The sequence below is a fragment of the Artemia sp. Qi Xiang Cuo genome, chromosome 15 (genome assembly GCF_049724085.1).
Source record: "Artemia sp. Qi Xiang Cuo chromosome 15, ASM4972408v1, whole genome shotgun sequence".
Classification (NCBI taxonomy): Eukaryota; Metazoa; Arthropoda; class Branchiopoda; order Anostraca; family Artemiidae; genus Artemia; species Artemia sp. Qi Xiang Cuo.
In genome coordinates, this window is record NC_142808.1 from 51,892,243 (window position 1) to 51,918,446 (window position 26,204).

General features: G+C 36.0%; 2 protein-coding genes across 2 annotated transcripts in view; both read left to right on the forward strand.

The window, feature by feature from the left end:
• LOC148943826 (uncharacterized) overlaps positions 1-26,204 on the forward strand; it is a 606,774-nt gene that overhangs the window by 504,823 nt on the left and 75,747 nt on the right.
• On the forward strand, positions 12,442-23,903 carry LOC148943832 (uncharacterized). The gene is made up of 3 exons (XM_089101404.1): positions 12,442-12,616; positions 20,896-21,066; positions 23,018-23,903. The coding sequence occupies exons 1-3, from the start codon at positions 12,547-12,549 to the stop codon at positions 23,530-23,532; spliced, it is 756 nt and encodes a 251-aa protein (XP_088957530.1). The 5' UTR covers positions 12,442-12,546; the 3' UTR covers positions 23,533-23,903.

Below are 26,204 nucleotides of genomic sequence, written 5' to 3' on the forward strand. Positions count from 1 at the left end.
GCGAACAAAATCAGTACTCATTTCAAAAGAATTTACCAGGTGAAGACTGGTGGTTTGGGTTTAAGAAAAGTAACAACATTTTGCTTAAGGAACCTGAGCAACTTGAAAACCATGAGGGCTGTGCAGTAAGCAGACCCTTTCATCATTTGAGGATTTCATGACCTGCCGCAAAAAACAGTAGAATAGCTTGACATCTCAGACAAACCAGAATGTTGGTACAATATGGACAAAACTTTGTTTGGTTGCAATCCTGATAGGCTTAAAATCCCTGGTGCAAAAGGATCACCAGCAAAACAGGGAACTAGTGGCAATGGGCATGATAACACACATGTTCCTGCATGTATTAGTGCATAAGATGAGAAACTGCCACTAATGGTAATCTTCTTAAGAAAAAATACTTGGAGTTCATGGTTACCCATTAAAGACCGTCCAGATGAATATTTTTCCGCTACTTAAAAAGGATGGAGACAGCAAAACTCTTTTATAACTGGTTTATAGATGTTTTCCTTCCTCAGGTGATAGAAAAAGCACTTCTTATTCTTGATGGCCTAGGCTCCTATTTGTTCTTGGCACCTGTGGATCTTGCGTCAAAAAAGAATGTTACTATCCTGAAGTTGCCAGCTCATGCATCCCATGTTCTGCAGCGCCTTGACAGAGTTATTTTCTAAGGGCTAAAATTATCCTATGAGCAGAAGCTTGTGAACTGGCAACAAGCACACCCAGGTCACATCTTACCAAAAGAAGTACTCATGAACATTTTATGTCAGATGTGTGTTACTTACCCTTTCTCTTCACTGATTAAAAAATTATTTTGAAAAACTGGAATTTATGACTCCGCTATTTCAGCATGCATCAACTATAACATGATTGACAAGGCAAAGTCTGATCCAGCCAAGTTACAACGATATGTTGAGACAAAGACATCAGAGACTCGGAATTTAACAAGAGCAACATCCAACGTGAATACTGCAACTAACCAGATTACTATTTCAATGTTGGTCCAAAAAGATTCATGTGTAGGCTATAAGGAATCATTCGAAGAACTTCTATTGGACTCAGCATGCTACCCTTCTCTTGATGCCTCAGCACCCAGGACATCTTGTAGGCAGAGAATTGCCTGGTAAGCCAAAGTAATCACATCTGTAGAGGCTTTGAGAGGGCTTGAACAAACAGAGAAAGGGAAAAAAGAAAAGCTTGAGAACAAAAAAGTAAAAGAGAATATGCTCAAGCCAAAACTGCAAAGGAAAAAAGGGGATCTTTCCAGTGAAGACTCTGACATCTCATGGGTTCCGAAACTGACCAGATACCATTGGCTGTTATACTGTTGGCATTGACAATAAAGAAAAGGAGGAAAAAAGCTAAAAATACAGCTCAATGAATACTATGGTGTAGGATATGATTGCAAACTTGATCAACAAGGCTCGTATATCAGAAGGGTGCTTGATTTTTCTGAAAAAATCTGGTTTGCATAAAATATCTTTACTGTCTGAGCCTAGCCAATTATTCATATGACTGGCCACAAAAACATGAAACTGACAAAATTGAAGAATACATCTTTGCTGGACCATTGTAGCTTTCTGGGGCTGGTCTCTTCACTCTACTGTCATTCCAAATTTGGTATATCATCAGCCAAATACTGCCTGCAAGTGATCAAAAGTTTGCTTTCTTGACTCCCTTGATACTACTTGAAATTACTTTTTCATAAGCAGCACAATCGTGCTGCCTAAGTAAAGAACAATGTTGGCACGATGTATTTTTTTTTTGTTTTTGGCGGGGGGTCTTGGTTTGTTTTAGACCAGGGCACTTTGTATTGAAGGAGTTGTCATAGAAACTTGGAAAAGGGGTCATTTGATTGGAAATCTGAAGGGCTTGTGCCCTTTTTAATAGCCGAAAGTTATTGGAAGGCAACTAACACCCCTTATATATCCACTATTTCTTCTAACAAATCCTCACAAAGAATTTACCAGGTGAAGACTGGTTTTTTGGGTTTAAGAAAAGTAACAATATCTTGCTTAAGGAACCTGAGCAACTTGAAAACCATGAGGGCTGTGCAGTAACCATACCCTTTCATCATTTGAGTATTTCATGACCTGCTGCAAAAAACAGTAGAATAGCTTGACATCTCAGACAAACCAGAATGTTGGTACAATTTGGACAAAACTTCGTTTTGTTGCAATCCTGATAGGCTTAAAATCCCTGGTGCAAAAGGATCACCAGCAAAACAGGGAACTAGTGGCAATGGGCATGATAGCACAAATGTTCCTGCATGTATGAGTGCATCAGATAAGAAACTGCCACTACTGGTAATCTTCTTAAGAAAAAAATACTTGGAGTTCATGGTTACCCATTAAAGACCGTCCAGATGAATATTTTTCCGCTACTTAAAAAGGATGGAGACAGCAAAACTCTTTTATAACTGGTTTATAGATGTTTTCCTTCCTCAGGTGATAGAAAAAGCACTTCTTATTCTTGATGGCCTAGGCTCCTATTTATTCTTGGCACCTGTGGATCTTGCGTCAAAAAAGAATGTTACTATCCTGAAGTTGCCAGCCCATGCATCCCATGTTCTGCAGCCTCTTGACAGGGTTATTTCCAAAGGGCTGAAAGCATCCTGTGAGCAAAGGATTATGAACTGGCAACAAGCACACCCAGGTCACATCTTACCAAAAGAAGTACTCATGAACATTTTATGTCAGATGTCGGTTACTTACCCTTTCTCTTCACTGATTAAAAAATTATTTTGAAAAACTGGAATTTATGACTCCGCTATTTCAGCATGCATCAACTATAACATGATTGACCAGGCAAAGTTTGATCCAGCCAAGTTAAAACAATATGCTGAGACAAAGACATCAGAGACTTGGAATTTAACAAGAACAACATCCAAAGTGAATACTGCAACTAACCAGATTACTATTTCAACGTTGGTCCAAGAAGATTCATGTGTATAAGAAATTATTTGAAGAACTTCTATTGGACTCAGCATGCTACCCTTCTCTTGATGCCTCAGCACCCAGGATAAAATTATTCCATTTTGTCATATGTATTACATGCATTTTATCTGTCTCTGGGAAACAATGATAAATAATGCCAACCTTTGCATGCTTATACAGGCCACAGCACTGTTCAATGTTCTTGTGTTGGGTCTGCTCTCCCTAACAACACAGAAACGTTTCAGTCTTGCATTTAAAACATTTACTGTATTCAAACAATTTTATTCTGTTGTTATGTATCATTGTTTTTATTTAAAAAACAATCAATTTTACAGACTTTATTTCTCATATATAGTATGCAGTAGTATAATTTAGAAAGGATTCTTAATAACTTTGTTTGGGAAGGGTGCTCGCCCCGATCGCCTTTCCCTTGTATCCGAGCTTGTATAAATCTTACCCTCAATTTTTTTCTCTGGTTTTAGTTTTTAAAATGCAATTCCTGTTATTTGAGTAGAATTTTAAGCTATATCGTTTTTTTCTAAATATAGGAAACTTACTTGCTTCTGCTTGTTGCACATTCAGGAATTAGCCTATCAAGGTTCATCATGGCATCCAGCTGACAAAGATATGTCTTCTTCCAAAGGTTGTGCTCAAGGGTGGCAGGCTCTACAATCTTCAGATACTTATAATCCCATTGATGGCCATTTTTTCTGAGCCCTCCAATTCGCTCCAGATCAGACTTCTGTGAGCCATGTCTTTATTGGCCTCTTGTTCTCTTCTTCCATGCTGCTAGTGGTTGACATTTAAGGCATCTTCTGCTTACTTGGTCGTCAAGTCTCCACATTGTGTGGTCAAACCATCTCAGTCTTCTCTGCTGAAGAATATAAGAGACAATTGGGAAATTCCCACATAGTCTCCTGACTCTGTCATTTGAGAATCTATCTGAGAGGCATATGCCCAGGATAAAATACAGGCAATTGTGGTTAAAGGTTTTCAAGAGGAATGCTTTGGCTGCTTTCAGTGACCATGTCTTACATCCATAGAGGAGAAAAGAGAGAACAATAGTTTCATGTACTTGGAGCTTTGTCGCTGTTGAAATTTTGCTCTGCTTCCAGAGAACCTTCCATAGTTGAAGGAAGATGCTCCAGGCTGATAATATGCAGCTCTGGATCTTTTCTAGAGATTTGTGAGAAGGGTGTATCATTGAGCCAAGGTATTTGAATGACTAGACATCTTCAATCTGACTACTGTTAAGGGTCACAGGGTTTTTTTCCATCCCATCGCTTTGCATGGTTTTGTTTTTGGGAGATTAATTTGAAGGCCAGTTGAGAGTTCCTTTTCTGCCATGTCTTTGATCATAACCTGGGCTTCTATAACAGATTCAGCAATCATTTCCATACCATCAGCATAGTCAAGATCCATGACAGAGAGTGCAGGCTCACTGCGATAACTTTTTACTTGTCCCGGTCCTTGATGATCCAATCAATGACTAAGTTGAACAAAGTTGGCTTAACCTTTTTCAACTCAAGCCTTTGTTCCAGCATACCATGCCCTGAGCATACCAATAATTATTTCAGGTACACCATCCTCTCTCATTGCCTCCTATATTGCATCACAGTAGACTAAATCAAAAGCAGTGTTGAAGTCTGTAAAGATTTGGATTGTTTCCTGCTGTTGTTTAAACTGGTGTTCAAGGATCTGTTGCAGGCTAAAGATCTGGTCGCAACAGCCCATGCCCGGTCGGATTCCAGCTTGGTTTGGTTGCATTTGGTGGTTTCTGACCCCTCTAAATCTGTTTAAAAGTATGATTGCAAACAGCTTGGAAGCAATAGGGACAAGGGGTATTCCTTGGTAATTTTTACAATCCATTTGTTCAGCTTTTTTAAAGAGATAACTGAGGATAATTATTGAGATCTTCCACTCATCAGGGATGTAATCATTGTCCCAAACTTAGGTGACAAAACTATGAAGCTCATCCACCGGCAGATTGGGAAGAGCTTTCAGTAGCTTTGCAGAAATACTATCTCTTCCTGGGCTTTTATGGTTTTTCAGTACTTTGATTGCCTTGGTTACTTCATCCTGGAAGGGTAGGTCTGTACATACATTTTGATACTTGCCATCTTTCAACACATTCCTCACTGTTTGTGAGTATTTTCCCATCTTTTGCCTTTAGCCAAGGAGGGTAGTTTGCTTCTTCTTCCCAGTACATTCTCCAAGTATCTAATAAAGTCTTTAAGTATCATTCCATGATGTGTCTCTTTCCATATTGCTAGCAACATTGGATTGGTACACTCTTTTGTCAGCTGTTGGTGATTTGTGACATTCTTGCCACAGCACTTTGTAGATGGGAAAATTTTTGTTGGTCACCTCTTCCTTCTTGGCAAAGAGTTTGAGTTTTTTTTTCCCAGATCCATTTCTTGTTTTTTCTACTTGACAAACCCAAGTATGCTTGTGGCAGCTCCATTGATGTAGTTTTTGAACTTTTTCCACTTCTTCTCAATCTTTGTCTCTAAGCAGTTAAGGTGCTGACCACTCAGGGCTGACTCTTTGGGGTCATCTTGAAAGACAGCAAAGCGGCTCAAGAGTTCAAGGACAAATGGTTCTTGGTACTCATCTACTTTCAGCTTTGATATGTCTGTTTTCTGGCTCAGAATGGTAGCCTTCTTTGTGCTAAGTCTTTACCTTAGCAGTAAGAAGTGGTCAGATCCATTTTTTATCCTGTGTAAGTGCCTCTGTGAGCTCTAAAGTTCAACACTATATTTTTATATTGTTGGGATACAAGCAGATAGTAAATGTATTTACAGATCTTTGAAACCATCTAAATTGTGATTGACCAAAGTTGTGAAATTAAAAGCAGTTTTCTTGTACTTCAATTAAGCAGAAGGTCGACTTTCAAAGTTAAATTTTTATAGCATAAAGATTTTTAAAATTGTTCAAAAGTCAAGGCCCTTGATAGGGTGAAGGAGTGAAGATAGGCGCTTCAAAATACCTTTTCCAGGACTCACTTTAGTCTCTAGACCACCTGAAAGTTTCATCTACCTAACCTCTTTCCAAGATACAAAAAATTAGTTAAACAAGTATCTTACCCAATCCCTATCCCACAGCCTTCTGTAATCAAGCCTTTTACATCCAATTTTTACTTGTTTTAAAGTATCTTCTGTATTTTATTTTAACCAGTTTTATCTATATCATGACAGTATTAAAAGTTGTATAGAGAGGTTGGTTCTTCTCTTTGTTTTTAATTTAGCTTTTCTTAGCTATTAATTAAAAAAACTTTTTCCACAAAATAATTTTTTCAAAGAAAAGTAAAGAACTCCATTAAGCAAAAAATGAGCAAAAATAAAATCAAATAATCTACCAAGCGTGAAACTACCACAAATTAGCATCGATAAATAAATGAAACCCAAAAAAGGAAATGGCACTAGCCCTTTCAATTTCCAATCAAATGAGCCCTTTTGAAGTTTCTACGACAACACTTTGTATAAAATCTAATATGCCCCCAGGGCATAACTTAAAACCCTTGCCCTTAGGGCTGCGGGGGTGTCATTCCTAAACACCTAATTTCCAGGACTTTCTATCGTGCTGAACAAGATGACTATCTGCAAATTTTGATTGGATGTGTTTGGGGAAATTGTGGGCGTGAGAGGGGGGTTAGTTACCTTGCAATCACTTTCGACTATTACAAAGGGCACTAGCCTTCTTAGTTTCCAACTGAATGAGCCCCTTTTGAAATTTTAATACGATTCTATCTGTAAAAACCTTATATGCCTCAGGGCTTGAATTTACAATCTGTGCCCTTGAGATTCTGGGGGGTTTGTCTTCCTTAAAGACATAATGTCTAGAACTTTCAAGTGTGTTCAACAAAAGAGCGACATCTAAGCTTTGATGTACTGTGTTTTGGGAAAGGGTGGATACAAGAGAGTAGGTATATACTTTCAAATGACCTTCCACTTCACTTTCAATTAAAATGGCCCCTTTTGAAGTTTTTACAACAACTTTCTATATAAACTTTATATACCCCCAGGGCTTAACTTACAACCCTTGCATTGAGGGCTCTGAGGGATTTTCATCTTAAAAGACAATTTCAAGAACTTTCAACTACGTTGAACAAAATGGATATCTCAAAATTTTGATTGGATATGTTTGGGAAAATGCTGGGCGTGAGAGGGGTGTTAGTTGCTCTCCAATCACTTCCAACTATTAAAAAAGGCACTAGCCCTTTCAATTTCCAATCGAATGAGCCCTTTTGAAGTTTCTACGACAGCGCGTTCTATAAAAACCTTATAAGCCCCCAGGGCATAACTTACTACCCTTGCCCTGAGGGCTGTGGGGGAGTCTCCTCCTCAAAAACATAATTTCTATCTGGAAATAAACAACGCTGAACAAAATGGCTGTTTAAAAATTTTTATTGGATGTGTTTGGGGGAAAGGTGGGCGAGAGGGGGGGGTTGGTTGCCCTCAAATCACGTTTTACTATTAAAAAAGGCACTAGACCTTTGAATTTCCAATCGAATGAACCCTTTTTCAAGTTTCTACGACAAAGGTTTCAATAAAAACTTATATGCCCACAGGGCATAACTTATAACCTTGCCCTGAAGACTGGGAGGGGAGTGTCCTGCTAAAAGGTATAATTTTCTGAACTTTAAACTGTGTGGAACAAAATGGCTATATAAAAATTTTGATTGGATATGTTTGGGGAAATGGTGGGCGTGGAAGGGATGTTGGTTGCCTTCCAATTACTTTCGACTATTAAAAAGGGCACCAGCCATTTCAATTTGTAATTGAATGAGTCCTTTTTGAGGTTTCTACGACTACGCGTTCTACAAAAACCTTATATGCCCCGAGGGCCTACCTTACAACCCTTGCCCTGAGGGCTATGAGGGGGTTGTCATCCTCAAAGACCTAATTTCCAGAACTTAAAATACGTTGAATAAAATGGCTATCTCAAAATTTTGATTGGATGTATTTGGGGAAAAGGTGGGCATGAGAGGGGGCTTTGTTGCCCTCCAATCACTTTCGACTATTAAAAAGGGCACCAGGCCTTTGAATTTCCTATCGAATGAGACCTTTCTTGAAGTTTCTACGACAACGCCTTCTATAAAAACCTTATATGCCCCCAGGGCATAAATTACAACGCTTGCCCTGAAGGCTGTGTCCTCCTCAATAACATCTTTTATGTCTGGAAGTAAACTATATCTAACAAAATGTCTATATCTAAATTGGTATTGCATGTTTTTCAGAGAATTGTGTGCGCGAATGGTACTTTAGTGACCTTCCATTCAGTGTCGATTGTTAAAAAAGGCAGTAATCAATCAAATCTCCCGTTCAATATACGATTTTCAAAGTTTCTGCGACAAATCCTTTAATAGGAAGTACCCCACTGTAAAGGAAAAAAAATGATAAATAATACATTGTGCCAACATCGTTCTTATATGCCCTCAGGGCATAACTTGAAACCCTTGCTCCGAGGGTTGTGGGCGAGTGTCCTCCCCAAAAACATATTTTCTATCTGGAAATCAACTACGCTGAACAAAATGGCTATCTCAAAATTTTGATTGGATGGGTTAGGGAGAATGATGGGCGTGGTTGGGGGGGGGGACTAGTTGCCCCCCAATCACTTTCGATTATTCAAAAGGGCACTAGCCACTTCAATTTCCAATCGAATGAACCATTTTCGAAGTTTCTATGACAACTCCTTCGATACGAAGTGCCCGGGTATGGAAAAAAAAAAATAAATAATAGACTGTGCCAACATCGTTCTTTACTTAGGCAGCGCTATTTGACATGCTTTTGGTTAGTGAAACAAAGAGCCTTCTTCTTCTTTTTCTTTGGAAAAACAGCACTTGGAGTCTAAAGGCCACAGTCTACATGTTAGATTTTTATCAGATTAGCTCTGTGGTTAGATTTGATGTGAACATTCCGTTATTTGTCCAGTTTATTAATTTTAGTTTTAGTAAGCTTTAAAACCATTTATAAAACCCAGCCTTATAAAAACCAACTTGGAATGTTACGACATTAAAAAATGACTATCGTATCGACATTTTGACTGACAAATTCAGACAATTCGAACTGGATCTATTAGGAGTTTCAGAAACTCATATCCCAGGGGTAGGAAGCATGAAAATAGGTGATATAGAATTTGTTTACTCAGGCAGGAAGGATGGGTTACATAGACAGGGAGTAGGGCTCATGATGAATAAGGAAGCGGCTAAGTCTTGTTTAGGCTGGGAAGGTATTAATAATAGAATACTAATTGCTCATTCTATGACTAGAAAGTTCAAGGTATCAGTTAGAGTAGTATACGCCCCTGTAGAACCGACTGATGGAGATAGTAGTGACTCAGATGAATTCTACTTACAGTTACAGGAGCAAATAGACAAGGTCCCACGTAGAAATATGATGTTATTGCTGGGAGATTTTAACGCCCAGGTTGGTAGAAATAAGGATAGATGGTATCCCAGCTTAGGTAAATTTGGTGTAGGAAAAGAAAACAGTAATGGATACAGACTTTTGCAATTTTGTAGGTATAACAATCTAGTTATAACCAATACGGTGTTTGGTCATAAAATGGCTCATAAGCTAACATGGTATTCACGTGATGGTAAGACAGCAAACCTTATTGATTATGTTATAGTAAATCGAAGACTGGTAGGATCAATACAAGATACTAGGGTATATAGGAGTGCTGTTATTTATGTTAAAAGTCAAGATCACCATCTAGTAGTGTCAAGGGTTAATTTAAAGCTGAAATATCGGAAGGGTAATTACCTCCCAGGAAGTTATGATTTTAGTAGACTCCAGGATGAGAATTTGAGAGAAACTTTCCAGGAACAGTTGAATACTAAATTGAGAGTTTAAAATTTGATAATGTGGAAGATGGCTGGAATAATTTTAGAAAAATAATTTTTGAAGTTGCTGAAGGTGTATTAGGGAAGAAAGCGAGAACTGCAGCTAAGAATATTAGTGAAAAGGCTTTATGTTTAATAGAAAGGAGAAAGGACTTGTACAAGAATTATCTGAGTGATAGATCACATGAAAACAAAAGAAATATAAAGAAAGTGGAGAAAGCATTGAAATATGAACTAAGGAGGTGTGAAGTGGAGGCCATGGATAAAATTGCCGAGGATTTAGAAGATGCAGCTAGACGTCATAATAGTAAAATATTGTACTGGCAAGTTAACAAATTGAGAGGTAGTAGTAAATCCGGACTTGTCCCAGTTAAAGATAGGAAAGGGGTGGCAATTAGCGATAAGACAAAAGCTAAAGCGAGATGGGCCGAACATTTTGAGAATTTGCTTAACCGTGATAGAGTTGCAGGAAAAAATATAGAGGAAAATGAAAAAGTTTGTGATACCTTTGATGTGAAGGAAGATTTGTTTTGTGAGGAGGAATTAGAAACAGTACTTAAAGGATTAAAGAATAATAAGGCTCCAGGTGCTGATAGGGTAGTAAATGAGTTTCTTAAATATGGTGGCTCTGAGGTTAGAAATAAGTTATTGGAGATTATGAATATGATTTTTGAAAAAGGGGAAGTACCTAATGATTTTAGGAAAACCTTAATTAAGCCACTTTATAAGAAAGGTGATAAAAGTGAGTGTGGTAATTATCGAGGCATTAGTCTGATCTCTGTAGGTAGCAAATTGCTTAGTAATATGATACTTTTTAGACTGAGAGATGCCGTAGACAAAGTTTTAAGAGAAGAGCAGTGCGGTTTTAGAAAAGGTAGATGATGTGTTGACCAAATTTTCACTCTTAGGTTAATAATTGAGAAGTGCCTAAGTTTTCAAACACCTTTGGTTCTCAGTTTTATAGATTATGAGCAAGCGTTCGATTCTGTTGATAGAGGAGCTTTAGTAAAGGTTTTATCCTTGTATGGTATACCAGACAAATACAATAAAGTGATTAATGTTATGTACGAGAGTAAAACTGCTGCGGTTAAGGTAGGAAATGAGGTTAGCAGCTGGTTTTGTATTAAATCAGGAGTTAAGCAGGGTTGTGTTCTATCCCCCTTTATATGGATTATTTTGATGGACTTTGTTTTAAGGAGCACAGGAAAGGCAATGGGAGACCACGGAATCAAATGGGGAGGAAAAAGTCTCCTGGACTTGGATTATGCTGATGATTTAAGCATCCTAGATGAAAGTGTGAGCAAAATGAATGAAGTTTTAGAGGTTTTGCGAGTTCAGGGTGCTAGTATTGGTTTGAAATTAATGTTAGGAAGACCAAGTCACTAAGGCTAGGAATAAGTGAAGATGAAAAGGTGACGTTGGGTAATGAAAAGATTGATCAGGTGGACAGTTTCACTTACCTTGGTAGTATTATTAGTAAAGATGGTGGGAGCAGTGAAGATGTTAAAAATAGAATAGCCAAGGCTCAGGGTGTTTTTTCACAGTTAAAAAATGTCTGGAAGAATGGGAAGATAAGTCTACAAACCAAGATTAGAATCTTAGAAGCTACAGTGATGACAGTGGTCAAATATGACTCTGAAGTATGGACGCTCCGAAAAGCGGATGAAGCTTTGCTAGATGTTTTCCAGAGTAATTGCTTAAGGATTGTTCTGGGTACCCGGCTGACTGACCGTATTTCAAACAATAGGCTATATGAAAAATGTGGTTCAATACCGCTTTCTAGGTCTATAATGAAAGAAAGGTTGAGGTGGTTAGGGCATGTTGTTCGGATGAAGGATGACAGATTGCCGAAGATTGTTCTTTTCGGCCAACCATCTAGGGCTAAACGGAAAGCAGGTCGTCCCCGTCTGGGTTGGGAGGACGTCATAAAGAAAGATTTAAAGGACCTGGGAACTTCGTGGGCGGGCGTAAAAAGGGAGGCTTTGAATAGATTGGGGTGGAGGAGGAGCGTGCGTAGCTGTGTTGGCCTCAGGCGGCTTGGTGCTGCGATGAGTTGTTAGTAGTAGTAGTAGTAGTATAAAACCCAGGATTGCAGTAATTTTGCAAATCTTAAGTATGAGTAGGGTGGTAGAAAACTTCAACTCTTTGAAAACGTCTCCCTGTGTTGTAGTTTAGACTTGGGAAAGTGGCAATTTCTATGTTTACTGAAATATATACATATTCTATAATTTCGCTGGGAAACTTTCTTCAAGATCAAAATGAAAATAAATTGTCTTTGAACCTTCATTAGTTGAAATCCTAGTAAAGAAAGTGAAAAAAAACAAAACATCCATTTCTATTTGTTTCCAATTATGAAACAGTTGAACCTGATGCAAAAGATGTTCTTGACCCATAGTTTAGACTAATTCTGATTGATAACCTATCACCTTGCTAGTGCAAAAGTTTTCGAAGCTAACAAAACTCTGTTTTTACTGGAAAATTTTTATTTCAACTGAAAACCTAATGCTACTGTTTTAGTACACTTTGGTCGAAAATACTGTTTGAATTATGCTTTTGATTATTGAAGGATTTTTAGCCTACCTTTGCTTTAAACTGCAATGTGACAAAATCAGTTTTGTATTGCTCAAAAATAATCATTATAGCTCATGTATTTCTAGGGACTTTTTGGTTCTGCTATCTTGTGTAAAAAAGGAGTGGAAGATCTAAGTATTATTTATAATATTTAACATGTCACAAGCAGCATTAACTCTGTATTGAAGCTCTATAATGGATTTTTCACAGATTCCCAATATGGCTGAAGTCATTACTGTGTCTGATTCATCTGTTATCAAATATGGTAAGATATGTAGTTTAATTAAGAGGGAAAGCTTCTGTGATTAAGTAATGTTTATGCTTTTGTGTTTGATGTTTTTTGTTTGTTTAAGCATTAAAAGGTTTAATGTTTGTGCTTTTAGTACAGTTTTTTTTTATTTTTTCTCTTTTCTTGCTGATAAAGTACTATCTAACTTGGTTATCTGACTCCTATAATTGATGGGGCAAAAAGCGGTGACTTTGTGACATATAACGCTAATTTACTAGACATAGTTTTCAAATTTGTTCCACTGGTATAAAACAAAGAAATTTTCAATCTAAAATTCATGAAAATAACAATATCAATATAATTCTTTCAAGCTTAATTTCCCTTCAATGTGGCTTTTAAATGTTCTTTTCCTTATATTTCGTAAGGTATTTTCCCACATATTTTGTGATGCTTTTTTGAAAGTTGTTACGATGCATCTTTGCCTTCAACTCAACTTGTTTGAAATGTGGAATTGAATTGAAAGAAGCTGAATTATGTATAGCTTTTACCTCCTTTTTAAATGTAGATTATGGTTAAGTTACTGTTGAATAGACAGGGCCATTCAAGGATGTTTATAAATAGAAGAAGTGACAACACAAATTATTTGATATAAGAAAACCTTTTTTGTTGCTGCTCCTTAAGAATTGAAAATTCTTGAAGGATATTTTTATCATAGGCAGGGCAATGCTGATACCTAAGTAAAGAGTAAAGTAGGCACTATGTATTATTTTTGTATTTTTTTTACCTAGGCACTTTGTATAAGACGAGTTCTTGTAGAAACTTTGAAAGGAGATTATTTGATTGGAACTTGAAAGTTTCAGTTCCCTTTTTCGGAGTCAAAAGTGATTGGAGGGCAATCATCTCCCATCAGTTCCCAAAAACATGATATATATATATATATATATATATATATATATATATATATATATATATATATATATATATATATATATATATATATATATATATATATATATATATATATATATATATATATATATATATATATATATATAATTTTTTTATTTATTAAAGTTAAAAAAATGAAAACGTTAAATAGAAATTTCAGTTTAGTGCAATTTAGGCTCTGATCTTCAAAAGGCATAGGGGGTATCAGCCCTACTTATGCTGACTTCTGCTTGTTTTGAGTTTGGCTCAGTTATTTATTGTAATTAATTAAAAAAACTTTTTCCACAAATAAGTTTTTCGTAGAAAAGTAAAGAACTCCATTAAACTGAAAATGAGCAAAAATAAAATCAAATTATCTACCAAGCGTAAAAATACCACAAGTCAGCATCGATAAATAAATGAAACCCAAACCGAACAGAAATTACAATAAATAAACGAGTCAAACTCAAAATGAGCAGAAATTAAGGTGAATACGGCTCAAATCCCTATGCCTTCCCAAGGCCAGAACATAATTTGCACACTACTGAAAAAAAATATAAATGAATTTGCATTGTTAGTTTAAAGTACATATACTGATATTTATTAATCAAAATGTTAATAATATTTGATTTATTAGACTTATAAAAGTAAAAACATTTAAATTTGTGTCAGTAAAGTGCAAATTATGGGGAGGGGGGCTGGTTGCTCTCATATTACTTTTGACTCTCAATAGAGGTATTATAATTATCAATCTAAATCCAAATAAGCCACATCTGAATTTTATACGACCGTCTGTTCCATAAAAAACTTTATATGCCCTCAGGGTATAACTTACAACCCTATCCCTAGGGCGCTGGGGGGTTGTTTCAATCCTAGAGGCATTATATGTTCTTTGGACTATTTTGAACAAAATCGCTATTTCATAATTTTAATCAGATGCGTTTAGTTAAAAAAGAGGTTTTCGCGGAGGGGCAACCCTCGCCTCCAGGCTCTGCTGGTTTGTACCAACCCCAAAAGCTTTGTTATATGATCTTTGGACTATTTTGAATAAAATGACCGTTTAAAAAATCTTTATTCGATGAATTTCGGGAAAAAACGACGTTGAGGTGGGGATAGCTACCCTCAGATCACTTTGACTCTTAAAAAGGGTACTATAAATTCATATTACCAATCCAATGAGTCCCCTCTAAAGTATGTACGACCACTCCTATTCTATAAGAACCTTATATGTCCCCGGGGCATAACGTACAACCCTTGCCCTGAGAGCTGCGGGGGCGGGCTTGTCTTCCTCAAAGATATAATTTCCAGATCCTTTGACTAAAATGAACAACTTTGCTATCTCCAAATTTTAATCGGACGTCTTTGGGGAAATGATGAGTGTGGGTGTGGGCTGGTTGCTCTCAAATCACTTTTGACTCTTAAAAAGGGTACCATAGCTTCTAATTTCAAATCAACTGAGGCCTATTCTGAAGTTTATACGACCACCCATAACATAAAACCTTATATGCTCTCAGGACGTGACTTTCAACCTTATCCCCAGGACATTTAGGGGTTGTGTCATTGAGGCATTGTTATATGTTCTTTGGACTATTTTGAGCAAAACACTATCTTACAAATTTAATCAGATTCGTTTGGTGAAGGGGGTTAGTTGGTGGGGGAGCGTGCTGCCCTCCATCACTTTTGACCCTTAAAAAGGGAGCTAGAAATTCCCATTTTCAACTAAATGAGACTTCTATAAACATTTTATAACCATTGATTCAATAAAAAAACCTTATATAGCTATGGAATATAATTTGTAAACCTTGCCCTCAGTCTGAGGAGGTTTGTTTCAACCCCACAAGCATCGTTATATGATCTTTTGACTATTTTGAATATAATGGCTATCTCAAATTTTCTATTGGACGTATTTTGGGACAAAAACTACGTGTGTATATGTGGGGGAGGGGGGGGGGTAGCTGTCCTCTGATAACTTTGACTCTTATAAATGGCACTAGAGCTTCTGATTACCAAGACTTCCGATGAGCCCCCTCCGAAGTTTGTATGATCACGCTTTCTATAAAAATTTGGTATGCCTCCAGGGCATAATTTACAACCCTTACCCTGAGAGCTGGGGGGGGGGAGATTTGTCATCCTGAAAGACGTAGTTTCAGGAATTCTCTACTACTTTGAACAAAATGGCTATCTCAAAATTTTGATTGGAAGTGTTTTAGTAAATGAGTGTTTTAGTGTTTTAGTCTATAAAACCTTATATGCCCCAAAGGCATAACTTACAACCCTTGTCCAGAGGGCTTTGGGGGGGGGGGTTTGTCATATTCAAAGACAAAATTTCCAGACTTTTCAACTACATTGAACAAAATGGCTATATAAAAATTTTCATCGGAAGTGTTTGGAGAAATGAAGGACGTGGGGGGGGATTAACCCTCCGATTACTTTCAACTATCAAAACTGGTACTAACCCTCTCAATTTCCGATTGAATGGGCCCTTTTTGAAGTTTCTACGACAACGATTTGTATAAAAAAAAAAACCTTGTATGCCTCCAGGTTATAATTTACAACCTTCAACCTGAAGGCAGTGGGGGGGGGGAGAGGAGTGGTCATTCTCGAAGACATAATTCCCAGACCTTTCAACTAAGTTGAACAAAATATCTACCAAAAAATTTTGAATGGATGTGTTTGGGGAAGTGGTGGGCGTGGAAGGGGTGTTTTTTGCCCTCCAATCACTTTCGACTATTAAAAACTGCACAAGCTCTTCCAATTTCTAATCGAATGAGCGCTTTTCGAAGTTTCGTACGAAAACTCCTTCAATACAAAATGCCCTGGTCTAAAAGAAAAAAAATACATTGTGCCAACATCGTTCTTTACATCGTGATTTCATATAGTTATTGATGACGATTTGTGGTAGTATTACGCCGGGAAAATTATTTGACTTTATCTCTGCTCATATTTGGTTCAATGCAGCTCTTTACTTTTCTTTGAAAAACTTGTTAGAGAAAAAAGTTTTTTTAATAATATAAAAAGTAACAGGAAAATTTAAAGAAAAACAAAAAGTTACAATTGTTACTGCTGAGTAAATGAAGTTTTTTCCAGAAAAGTCAATGGGAGCTGTTTTAATCACTGCCAAGTCTAATTAGTACACGATCTGTTTAGAGCCTGATAATATTGGATTTTTTTTGGAACCATTTTTGGCAGAAATATGTCTCCTCCTGTAAACTATTCTCCATCTATTATTATTTTCGTATTTCCTTTTTAACAAGGCAATTTGTATTGAAGGTGTTATAGAAACTTCGGAAGGGACTCATTCAATTGGACATTGAATGTTCTTGTGTCCTTTTGAGATTCAAAAGTGGCTGGAGGGCAACCAATCCCCCTACCAAAAACCTAAGCTCAAAATAAAACCGGATCCAAAGTTTGAGATATTCGTTTTAGTTTAGTATAGTTGAAAGCTCCAGTGAGTATGGCTCTGGGGTCCCCAGGACCCCCGGGGAAGGGGCTGTAAGGTTTGTAATTTATCCCCTCTTTGCACATAGCTTTAGTTATTGGGAATGGGGACATGTTTGATTCTTTTTCTCCTACTGCTACTTCTACTAAATGATGTTAAAGTGAAATTTTCAGGGAATATTGATGGGTAGGTTGAGCTAAATCAAAACATAACCTACTTTGTGCATGCAGTTTGTCAAAAGACTGTGTCTACAGTTTCTAAGGAATGATTTAGTGTGTTAAGTTTAAACTTACAGGGTATGTATAGGGGGATGTTGAACTAGCCAAAAGAAATTGTGTATGCTGCTGTTATTGCCATTACCGCTACAGCCACTACTACAACTACTTAGGCAAAGTGCATTAAAATAAACATTCAACTAAGTTTGAAGGGGAAGTTCTACTGCTACAACTAACAACTCACCACAGCACAAAGCCGCCTGAGGGGAACATGGTTACGCACGTTCCTCCTCCATCCCAGTTTTATTCAAAGCCTCCTTATAAGTGGAATTGTTCATCTGATCAATATTCTAATTATCCAAATTCACCTTTTCATCTTCACATATTCCTAGCCTTGGCGACTTAGTCTTCTTAACAATAATTTTGAAATCTATTCTAGCACCATGGACACGCAAAACCTCTGAAAGTTGATTCATTTGCTCATACTTTCATCTAGGATGCTTAAATCATAATCTAAGTCCAGGGAAGTTTCTCTTCCCTATTTGATTCTCCCATTGCCTTTCCTGTGCTCCTTAAGATAAAGTCCATCAAAATAATCCATATAAAGGGGGATAGAACACAACCTTGCTTAACTGCTGATTTAACAGGAAACCAGTTGCTAACCATTTCCTACCTTAACCACAGCAGTGTTATTCTTGTACATAGCACTAATCACTTTAATGTATTTGTCTGGTATACCATACAAGGATAAGACCTTTGTTAAAGCTGTTCTATCAACAGAATTGAACGCTTGCTCAGAATTTATAAAACAGAGGACTAAAGGTTTACTCAGGCACTTCTCAATTTTTAAACTAGGAGTGAAGACTTGGTTGATACTTCATCTACCCTTTCTGAAACTGCACTATTCTTCTCTTATAACTTTGTCTATAGCATCTTTCAGTCTAAAAGTATCATATTACTAAGTAATTTGCTACCTACAGACACCAGGCTAATGCTTTGATAATTACCAGAATCTCTCTTATCTTATATCTTACCTTTCTTATACAGTGGTTTAATTAGGGCACTCCCTTTTTCAAAGTCATATTCATAATCATCAGTAACTCATTTTTAACCTCAGAGCCACCGTATTTAAGAAACTCGTTTTCCACACTATCAGACCTGGGGCTTTATTATTTTTTAATCCTTTTAGTGCTGTGGCTAATTCTTCCTCACAAAACAAATCTTACTTGACGTCCAAGGTATCACAATTTTTTTCATTTGGCTTTATTTATTGCTACTACTATTACTTCTACTGCTAAAACTATTACTACTTCTACTCCTAATATTACGTTAATGATATTAAGGTTCAAATTTCAGGGAATCTAGTGGGGATGTTTAAGTGAATCAAAACGCACTTTGTGCATTTACGTTGTCAAAAGGACGCATCGGTATTATCCCAGGAATTGCCTAAGGTAATCGAAAATCACTATGTGCTTGCTACTACTACTTCTATTGAAGCTAAGGGTATTAAGGTAAAAGTTTTCAAGGAATATTTAGGGTGATGTTGAACTAAACTAAACATATTCTGTGCATGCTGGCTGTTAGGAGGATGTGTCAGCAATATCTCAGGAACAGTCTAGAGTAAGCAGTTAAAACTTTCAGGGAATGTTGAGGGGGATGTTGTGCTAACTAAAAGGTATCATATACTTAAACTTAAAGGGCTGCTAAAACTGCTATTGCTACTACTGCTACTATTAAAGTAAATTAGAATAGTTTGAATGTATCCAGGTTGTCAAGAGAGCATAGGCGGGGTATATCAGGAATGAAATAGAGTCTTAAGTTGTAACTGACATGGAAAGATGGAAATTTCAAATGAAAGTAAACCTATAGCCTATAGGCTTCTCAGGTTGTCAAATGGGTGTTAAAAATTACGCTAGGAGCAGCTTTGGGTATTAAGTAGCAGTTCTTTGGGCTATTACTATTAAATTATGGACCATTATGTTAAAAAAATTATACCTGCCTGGTTGCCAACCTGCCTGGTTGTAGTCATTAAAATTTTGGAGATCGAAACTTGTTTCATTAACCATCAAAAGAAAATCTCTGTCCAGCATGCATCTCAAATCACCATGGTATGCATATTCTCAGAATGATGCCATAAATAGTGCCCGAAAACAGATGACTGATAACACATACCAAAAATTTAATTAAGAAATCGATTGCACAAATAACTTGTTACGATATTGCGACTCTTAACATCAGTTGGCCAGGGTCCCAGAAACAATATATTGATTGCCTAGAATGTATTTCGAAGGACATAGTATCTTCAATGACTTGTTGGCTCAGTCGAGTAACGTGTCATTATTTTACCATAGGATATCACGGGTCTTACGTTCGATTCCTACATCAAACATAAATTTCATAAAATCAGTGGAAAAGTGCTTAGAAGCTAAAGTTTGAAAAGAAAACATGTTACCATGTATAGCTATAGTTAACAACAGTAACATCTATGATTTTAGATTATGTAGATGGCAGCATTGGGGGAATCCCCATTCTGTTTGGTCTTTTAAAAAAAATCTCCGGATTGGGATTCGAGAGATAGGGTTCTGCTTGTATTCAAAGGGCCTGTACTACTGACATGTTCCATTACCTCTGCCTTCTGAAATATCTAAATTACGCATTAGCAGAATTTTTTTTTATTTTATTCTTTAATTTGAAGCTATAGGATGCCAAATCAGAAATTTAAATTGAATTGGGAAATGCTTGCTCTATTTCCGTTCCTTATTCTGGTATATTCTTTGTGGATGCTAAAATAACATGTTCTTTATTCTATTGTATTTTTTTTTTCAATGTCTGAATTAAGCAAGGAATTCTGGCGTAAATTCAGTTCTTCCTCCCTGTTTATCCTTCACAGACTCACATACACTAAACTAACACTTTCCTTCATTCTATCGTGGTTTTGATTTGTCGTACATATTCAACTTTTACACAAATACTTGAAAACTAATTTCACAAATCTCAGAAATATTGAAGCTTACGTTACATGTTACGTAAAAATTTAGGGTTTGGTAAATTCAAAAGTTTAATTTTATGCATCGGGGACCGAGACAACGTGAAAAAGAATTAGTAAAACACTAGATCGAAACTATAGGGATGGGAAAGTGAACCAAAAAGAAAGACCCCACAAAAATCATAGAAGTGCTAACTATGGTTTAATAATATATCCTCAATCCAACCGTTTAAATGCCTAATTAGTTTTCTTTGGTTTCTGTCCTTTAACATTAAATTTATTGTTTGTCTTCTTATAAAGCCAACATTTATTTCACCCAGGTTATAAGGAGTACAAATATTAATACCATCTCCTAAATCATAACCTACATCCGAGGATATCTGGTTTGATACTGAAGTATGATTATTGTACTTACAGAAGCTCCGTTCATTTTGCCATTGGTTGGGGTATTCGTTGAGGTTAATTGTATGATTATCCATATTATCATTGAAAAATACTGTAAGGTTTTTATTTAAAAATTTCTAGGATTTATCTTTTGGTGATTTCAGTGATTTTTCCTTTGGTTAGCCTTTCCTCATGATTTGTCCAGTGTATTATTTTTGTCCGTTTACCTAGCCAAAGATGTTAAGCATAATTTTCTCTTCTGTCATCTTTGTCCTTTTCAAGGGTCATTCTGTTGGCGTAGTAGGATTTGCTGTTGAGTGCCTTTTATGTTCCTTTTTATTTATGTATATAATTTTTTTTTCAGAAGTTCAAGAAGCTTTACCAAGTAAAATTGAAGAACTTTTTGACATTCCAGACTTTTCTTTATTTCCTAAACGGGAAGTTGTTCCTTTTGATAATTTCCCCAATTCTTCAAGACCATCAAAAGTTGAACGCGAGACCTATGAATTAGGCCCAACGTATTTTGACAATGAAGGTATATCTCAAGCATGTTTTTTTACAGGATTAAATATATCAGTTCATAGTTTTTTTAGAAACACTAGGACAATTGGACTAAACTTGAGCTTCAGGCTAAGCTTAAGATGGAACTGTTATGTTGTTCCTCCGGCTATGGCTAAACTGGTTTCGGTCTCAAGGGGACGTTTTCAAATTGTCAGTGGTTCTGTAAAGATATTTTTCTAAAAGCTAGAATATAGAACTTCCGTTTATATTTATTTCCAAAATAAGTTATAACTTATTTTATTATTATCCTGATCACAAGATGATAGATGCGATTGTAACTATTAATTACGATAAATTAAATAATAAAAAAATGATGATAAAGGATTTCAGAGTTAGAACTCTGATCCAATCAGGTGAAAGTTGAGGTTAATTTTTTCCCCTGGTGTTTAGCTCAAAGTATTGAATTTTTGAATTTTGAAGCATAGTATAATTATTATAGGCCTACTTCTTTTGTGCCCAATATCTTTTTTAAAGACGATCCCTTTGACCCAACCATAGATGTGGAATCTCTTTTTCAGAAGCTAGTGCCCTGAATAGAAGCGGACTGAACTGGTGTTAATTAAGAGCAATACTCTTGGTCGACTATCCAGAGCCCTTAACTTTCTGATTTCGCAGAACCGAGTTAGTATGGGGTTAACTAGGATAGGTGCAATTTGACGAAGACTCCACCGGACCCTGGCATGGCTACGTGGTAGACTTGTATATATGGATTCTCTTTGTCGCTTGTCATCTAACCGCAGACAATGGGAACTTCTGATTGATGTCATGGTGTCACCATAGGTTCGATACAACCACCCTTGGAAAAATTTGAAGTCTTCTGTAAAGCTCTGACCTATTTAGATAGTTTTTTTGCCAGAAATAACAATATGCCAGTTTTAAGAAAAAAACAATCAAGAAAAAAAAGGTCAATCAAAGTCAAATCAAGTAAAAACCTGTCTTTCACAAATAATACCTTTTACATGATTGAAAGTGAAGTGTGCTCAACAAGATTGTATTACTGACTTAAACCTTATTTAATAATTTTTTAATGATTCTTCTGAAAGCCTTCTTGGCCACCTGCAGTTTTTGGATAAAACTTGTGTGCTCACGATTATCATAATTGTTACATATTCTATAATGTAGATTTTATAGTTATGTTATAGGTGGATGCAGGTCTTTGAGACTTGATTTGGGTTTTTTTTTCTACCAACAAGTATAGGTTACAGTATTAGCTTTTTGATCAACGGAAACGCCTTTATTTTTCACAAAAAAATTTCATACATTTGTGATGGTAACAAGATGAGAGAAGTCACACTTTTCCTACCTTTCTACTTACTACATGCTATCTACGATTTCTACTTTCTACAAATTTGGAAAATACGTATATAACGAAAATATAAAAACAAGTTTTTCTTTGGAGTATTTAACTAAAAACAGCTTGATCAAAAATTGGTGATTTACTCTTAAGATAAATCCTAGATTGTTTTTGCCACTCTGAACAAACTCTTCGGATAAAGTGTCGAATAATTCAAACTGTTTTATGGTATAGCCAAAATATAAACAAAATTATAGAAATAAATATAATTAAGCTATTTTAAGAATCTACATTAATTTATAAAAGTAGGGAGTTGACACAGTTTATGGATATTACAGTAAAGTAATTTTTTAGACCCCCACTATTTAGCAAATCGGTATACAACCAGAATTCCGAATTTTTGAATAAAGAAAGGAATAAAATTCGAATTGTTAAAAGAATAATGCTTCAAATTGAGTTTCATATATTAAATTGTAAGCTAAGTTTTACTAAAGTAGATTTCAGAATAACTGTGCAAGGCTAAAATCATTAAAAGCTGAGTTGTATGCTAAATCCAAAAAGAGGTAAGTAAAAAAATACAAGTATTTAATTTTGAGCGAATTTTATATTATTATAGTTCTCTTTGTTGCAGCGTTCTCTGATAATGATATGAGCAAACAAGAATGGGGATTATCTAGCATGCCAGATCCTGAAAGAATATGTCTAAAAAAAGAAATGAATTTGAAATGTCAAAATGAGATGCCAAGTCACATTTATGTATTTGCAGAAAATGATGTGGCAAAACAAGAGATTTTTCATACTAAGGAAAGATCTTTTGAATGTGATATATGTAAGAAACGTTTTGCTACAGGTGTTATTTTATCCTGTCATCAAATAACTCATACTGGAGATAGACCTTTTGAATGTGATATATGTGAGAAAACATTCCGCCGAAAAGCCCATCTATCTGTTCATCAAAGAACTCATACTGGAGAAAAACCTTTTGAATGTGATCTATGTAAGAAATGTTTTACTTTGAGCCACGCGTTATCTAGTCATAAAAGAATTCATACGGGAGAAAAGCCTTTCAAATGTGATGTATGTGAGAAACGTTTTAATACAAGATCATCTTTATCTCGTCATCAGAGAACTCAACATCTCATGTAAGAGATGTTTTACTGACATTTCCAGTTTATCTTATCGTCAAAGAAAATCAAATCACATCAGTATAGGAAAAATCACACAAGAAATATTTTGAGATTTTGAGACTACACGATTATATAGAAGTTCTTTTAAAAGGTACATTAGAATATGGGATATTTCGAGTTAACTTCGACTATATGCTCAAGCCTAGAAACTATGTTCTCAGAACTGTCTTCTTTTCCACTTTTGTTTTTTATCTGAAATATTGTTTTTATTTAAAAATTTTTTGTAATTTGTTTCTTTTTTTAACTTATTGTATATATTTTCACTATTGTCTTTGTTTGTTATTTTTCTTTTATTCTATATAATATAAGGAAACACATTACATATTATTTTTATTAAAACGGGTTAATCTACTTAGAAAGTTTGGGAGTTTTTTTTTGGCGATTGGCTGAAATATGTTTAGTACAACATGACATTTTTACCAAAACATGATTTGGAGAAAATTCCCTTTGGTAAAAGATAAAACATGACTTGGTAAAAGATTGAGTCCGATAAGACACTCACAAAGAATCGAATCTCACGAAGGTGAATTTTGAAATTTGAGAAACGTTAAATTTAAAATGACTAATGTTTTGCAATATCGATATTCAAATACATTTTATTTAATTTTACCTCTGTTTTTATAGCTATTAGCATTTTTTGAGGGGCCTAAGCAGTCTTGCCAGAAAGTGAAAAAAATACGACAGATCCTTTGAAAAATAGGCCGAAACCATTGCAAAGCCAGCGTTGCCACAGTGGTGAGTTCCTAAAATGCTAAAATTGCCCAAATTTGCTAGCTACATAATGATTTTCGGTACTACAGCCCACAAATTTTTGCCAGTGTCGTGCTTTGCTCTGCGATACATGCCTGTTCCGTTCAAGTGTACTTGTATTAGTGTTTGGTCAATTTTTTAATCTTCTTCTTATGTCTGGTTGTTTCAAACTTAACGCCAATATTTCGAAACAAACACAGCAAAAAGGCGGCCCTGGTTATATCAAACTTCGCGCCAAACTTTCGAATCAAATATGAAAAAAAAGGCGGTCCGCGCTTTTCGTTAATTCCTCTGGCTCGTTTCAAAATCATCATTATTTCGTACAAGACAAAAGATTGGAAGCCATCTAGCCCCCCTTCCTACAACAGGTTTTTCGTCAAAGTCGGTCGATCAAAATTTTGACATAGCCATTTTGTTCCGCATAGTTGAATAGCCTAGTAACTATGACTTTCGGGATGACATGACCCCCTACAGTCCCTGGGGAAAGGTCCTTAAGTCCTGAAATTTACCCAATATTGACGCATGTTATTTGTTATTGGGAAGTAAACACACATTTTTCGGGGAGGAAGAGGGATTTTCCTTGGGGATGATTTTCCGTGGGGTGAGCTTTCCAAGGGAAATTTTGCACTGGGAGAATTTTTTAGAATTCCCATACAAAATTCTTTTCATTTGTCTTACTTTCTCGTTGCTGACTCAATTTTATATGTGGAGATGTTAAGGAGCATTGTCCAGAGAAAATTCTTACCTGGATTGTAACTGTCTAGAGTATCTTTGTGTTGAGGGGGAGCGGGGGATTTTCTACGTTAGAAACTCTCAATGGGGGATTTTCAGCGGGATATATTCTCCAGAGGAACTTTTTTCGGGAGCAACTTTCTACTAGAGGATAGGGGGGGGTATTTGCGGGAAATAATTCCACTGAGGGGGATTTCCGGGTGTAATAAAACGCAAGAAATTTTCCGGGGGGATTTTCAGGTTGAATGGAAGCGCAAATTGATGTTCTGGCCTTGGGAAGGCATTTGAGTTTGAGTTTGACTCGGTTATTTATTGTAATTTCTGTTCGTTTTTGGTTTCATTTATTTATCGATGCTGATTTGTGGTAGTTTCACGCTTGGTAGATTATTTGATTTTATTAATGCTCATTTTTGGTTTAATGGAGTTCTTTACTTTTCTTCGAAAAACTTATTTTGTGGAAATAGTTTTTTTTAATTAATTTCTGTTCGTTTTATATTGACATAGTCTTTTCAGGGAAAAAGAAAATAATTCTTTAAATCTTTTCGTTTTTTTAAGACTTTATAGTTTGACCTGCTATTTGTGTGCTGAAGAAAAATTTTCAGTAGTTTTTAACAACATACACCCTTTTCAAAATCTGGACACAAATAGTAGTGTTTAATTTATTTTCATACCTCCTCTAGTTGACCTGAAAAAGAAAACTTGATACCATTCGCCAAAAAAAATCTTTTTAAAAAAAAAAAAACTATCAATTTCTTTGATAGCTTGGATATACTTACGCTATTTTGATTTGGTTAAATTTTAAGAGCAGAAATAGCCCCGAAAGTTTGAACATAATACCCTCAGTCGTCCTTGGGATACTGCTGAGTTGCCTTATTGGGAATTCGCATTATCACAGTGCATTTTGATTTAATCTTAAGGCACCATTTAGTTTTTTAACATAATGGGCAAATGGGAGGGTGGGAGGGGGAGGACTAGTTGCCCTTTAATTACTTTCGACTATTAAAAAGGGCATTAGCCCTTTCTACTTTCAATCGAATGAGCCCTTTTCAAAGTTCCTAAGACAACTCCTTCGATACGAAGTGCCCTGGTCTGAACAAAAGAAAAGAAAAAAATAATAATACATTGTACCCACATCGATCTTTACTATAA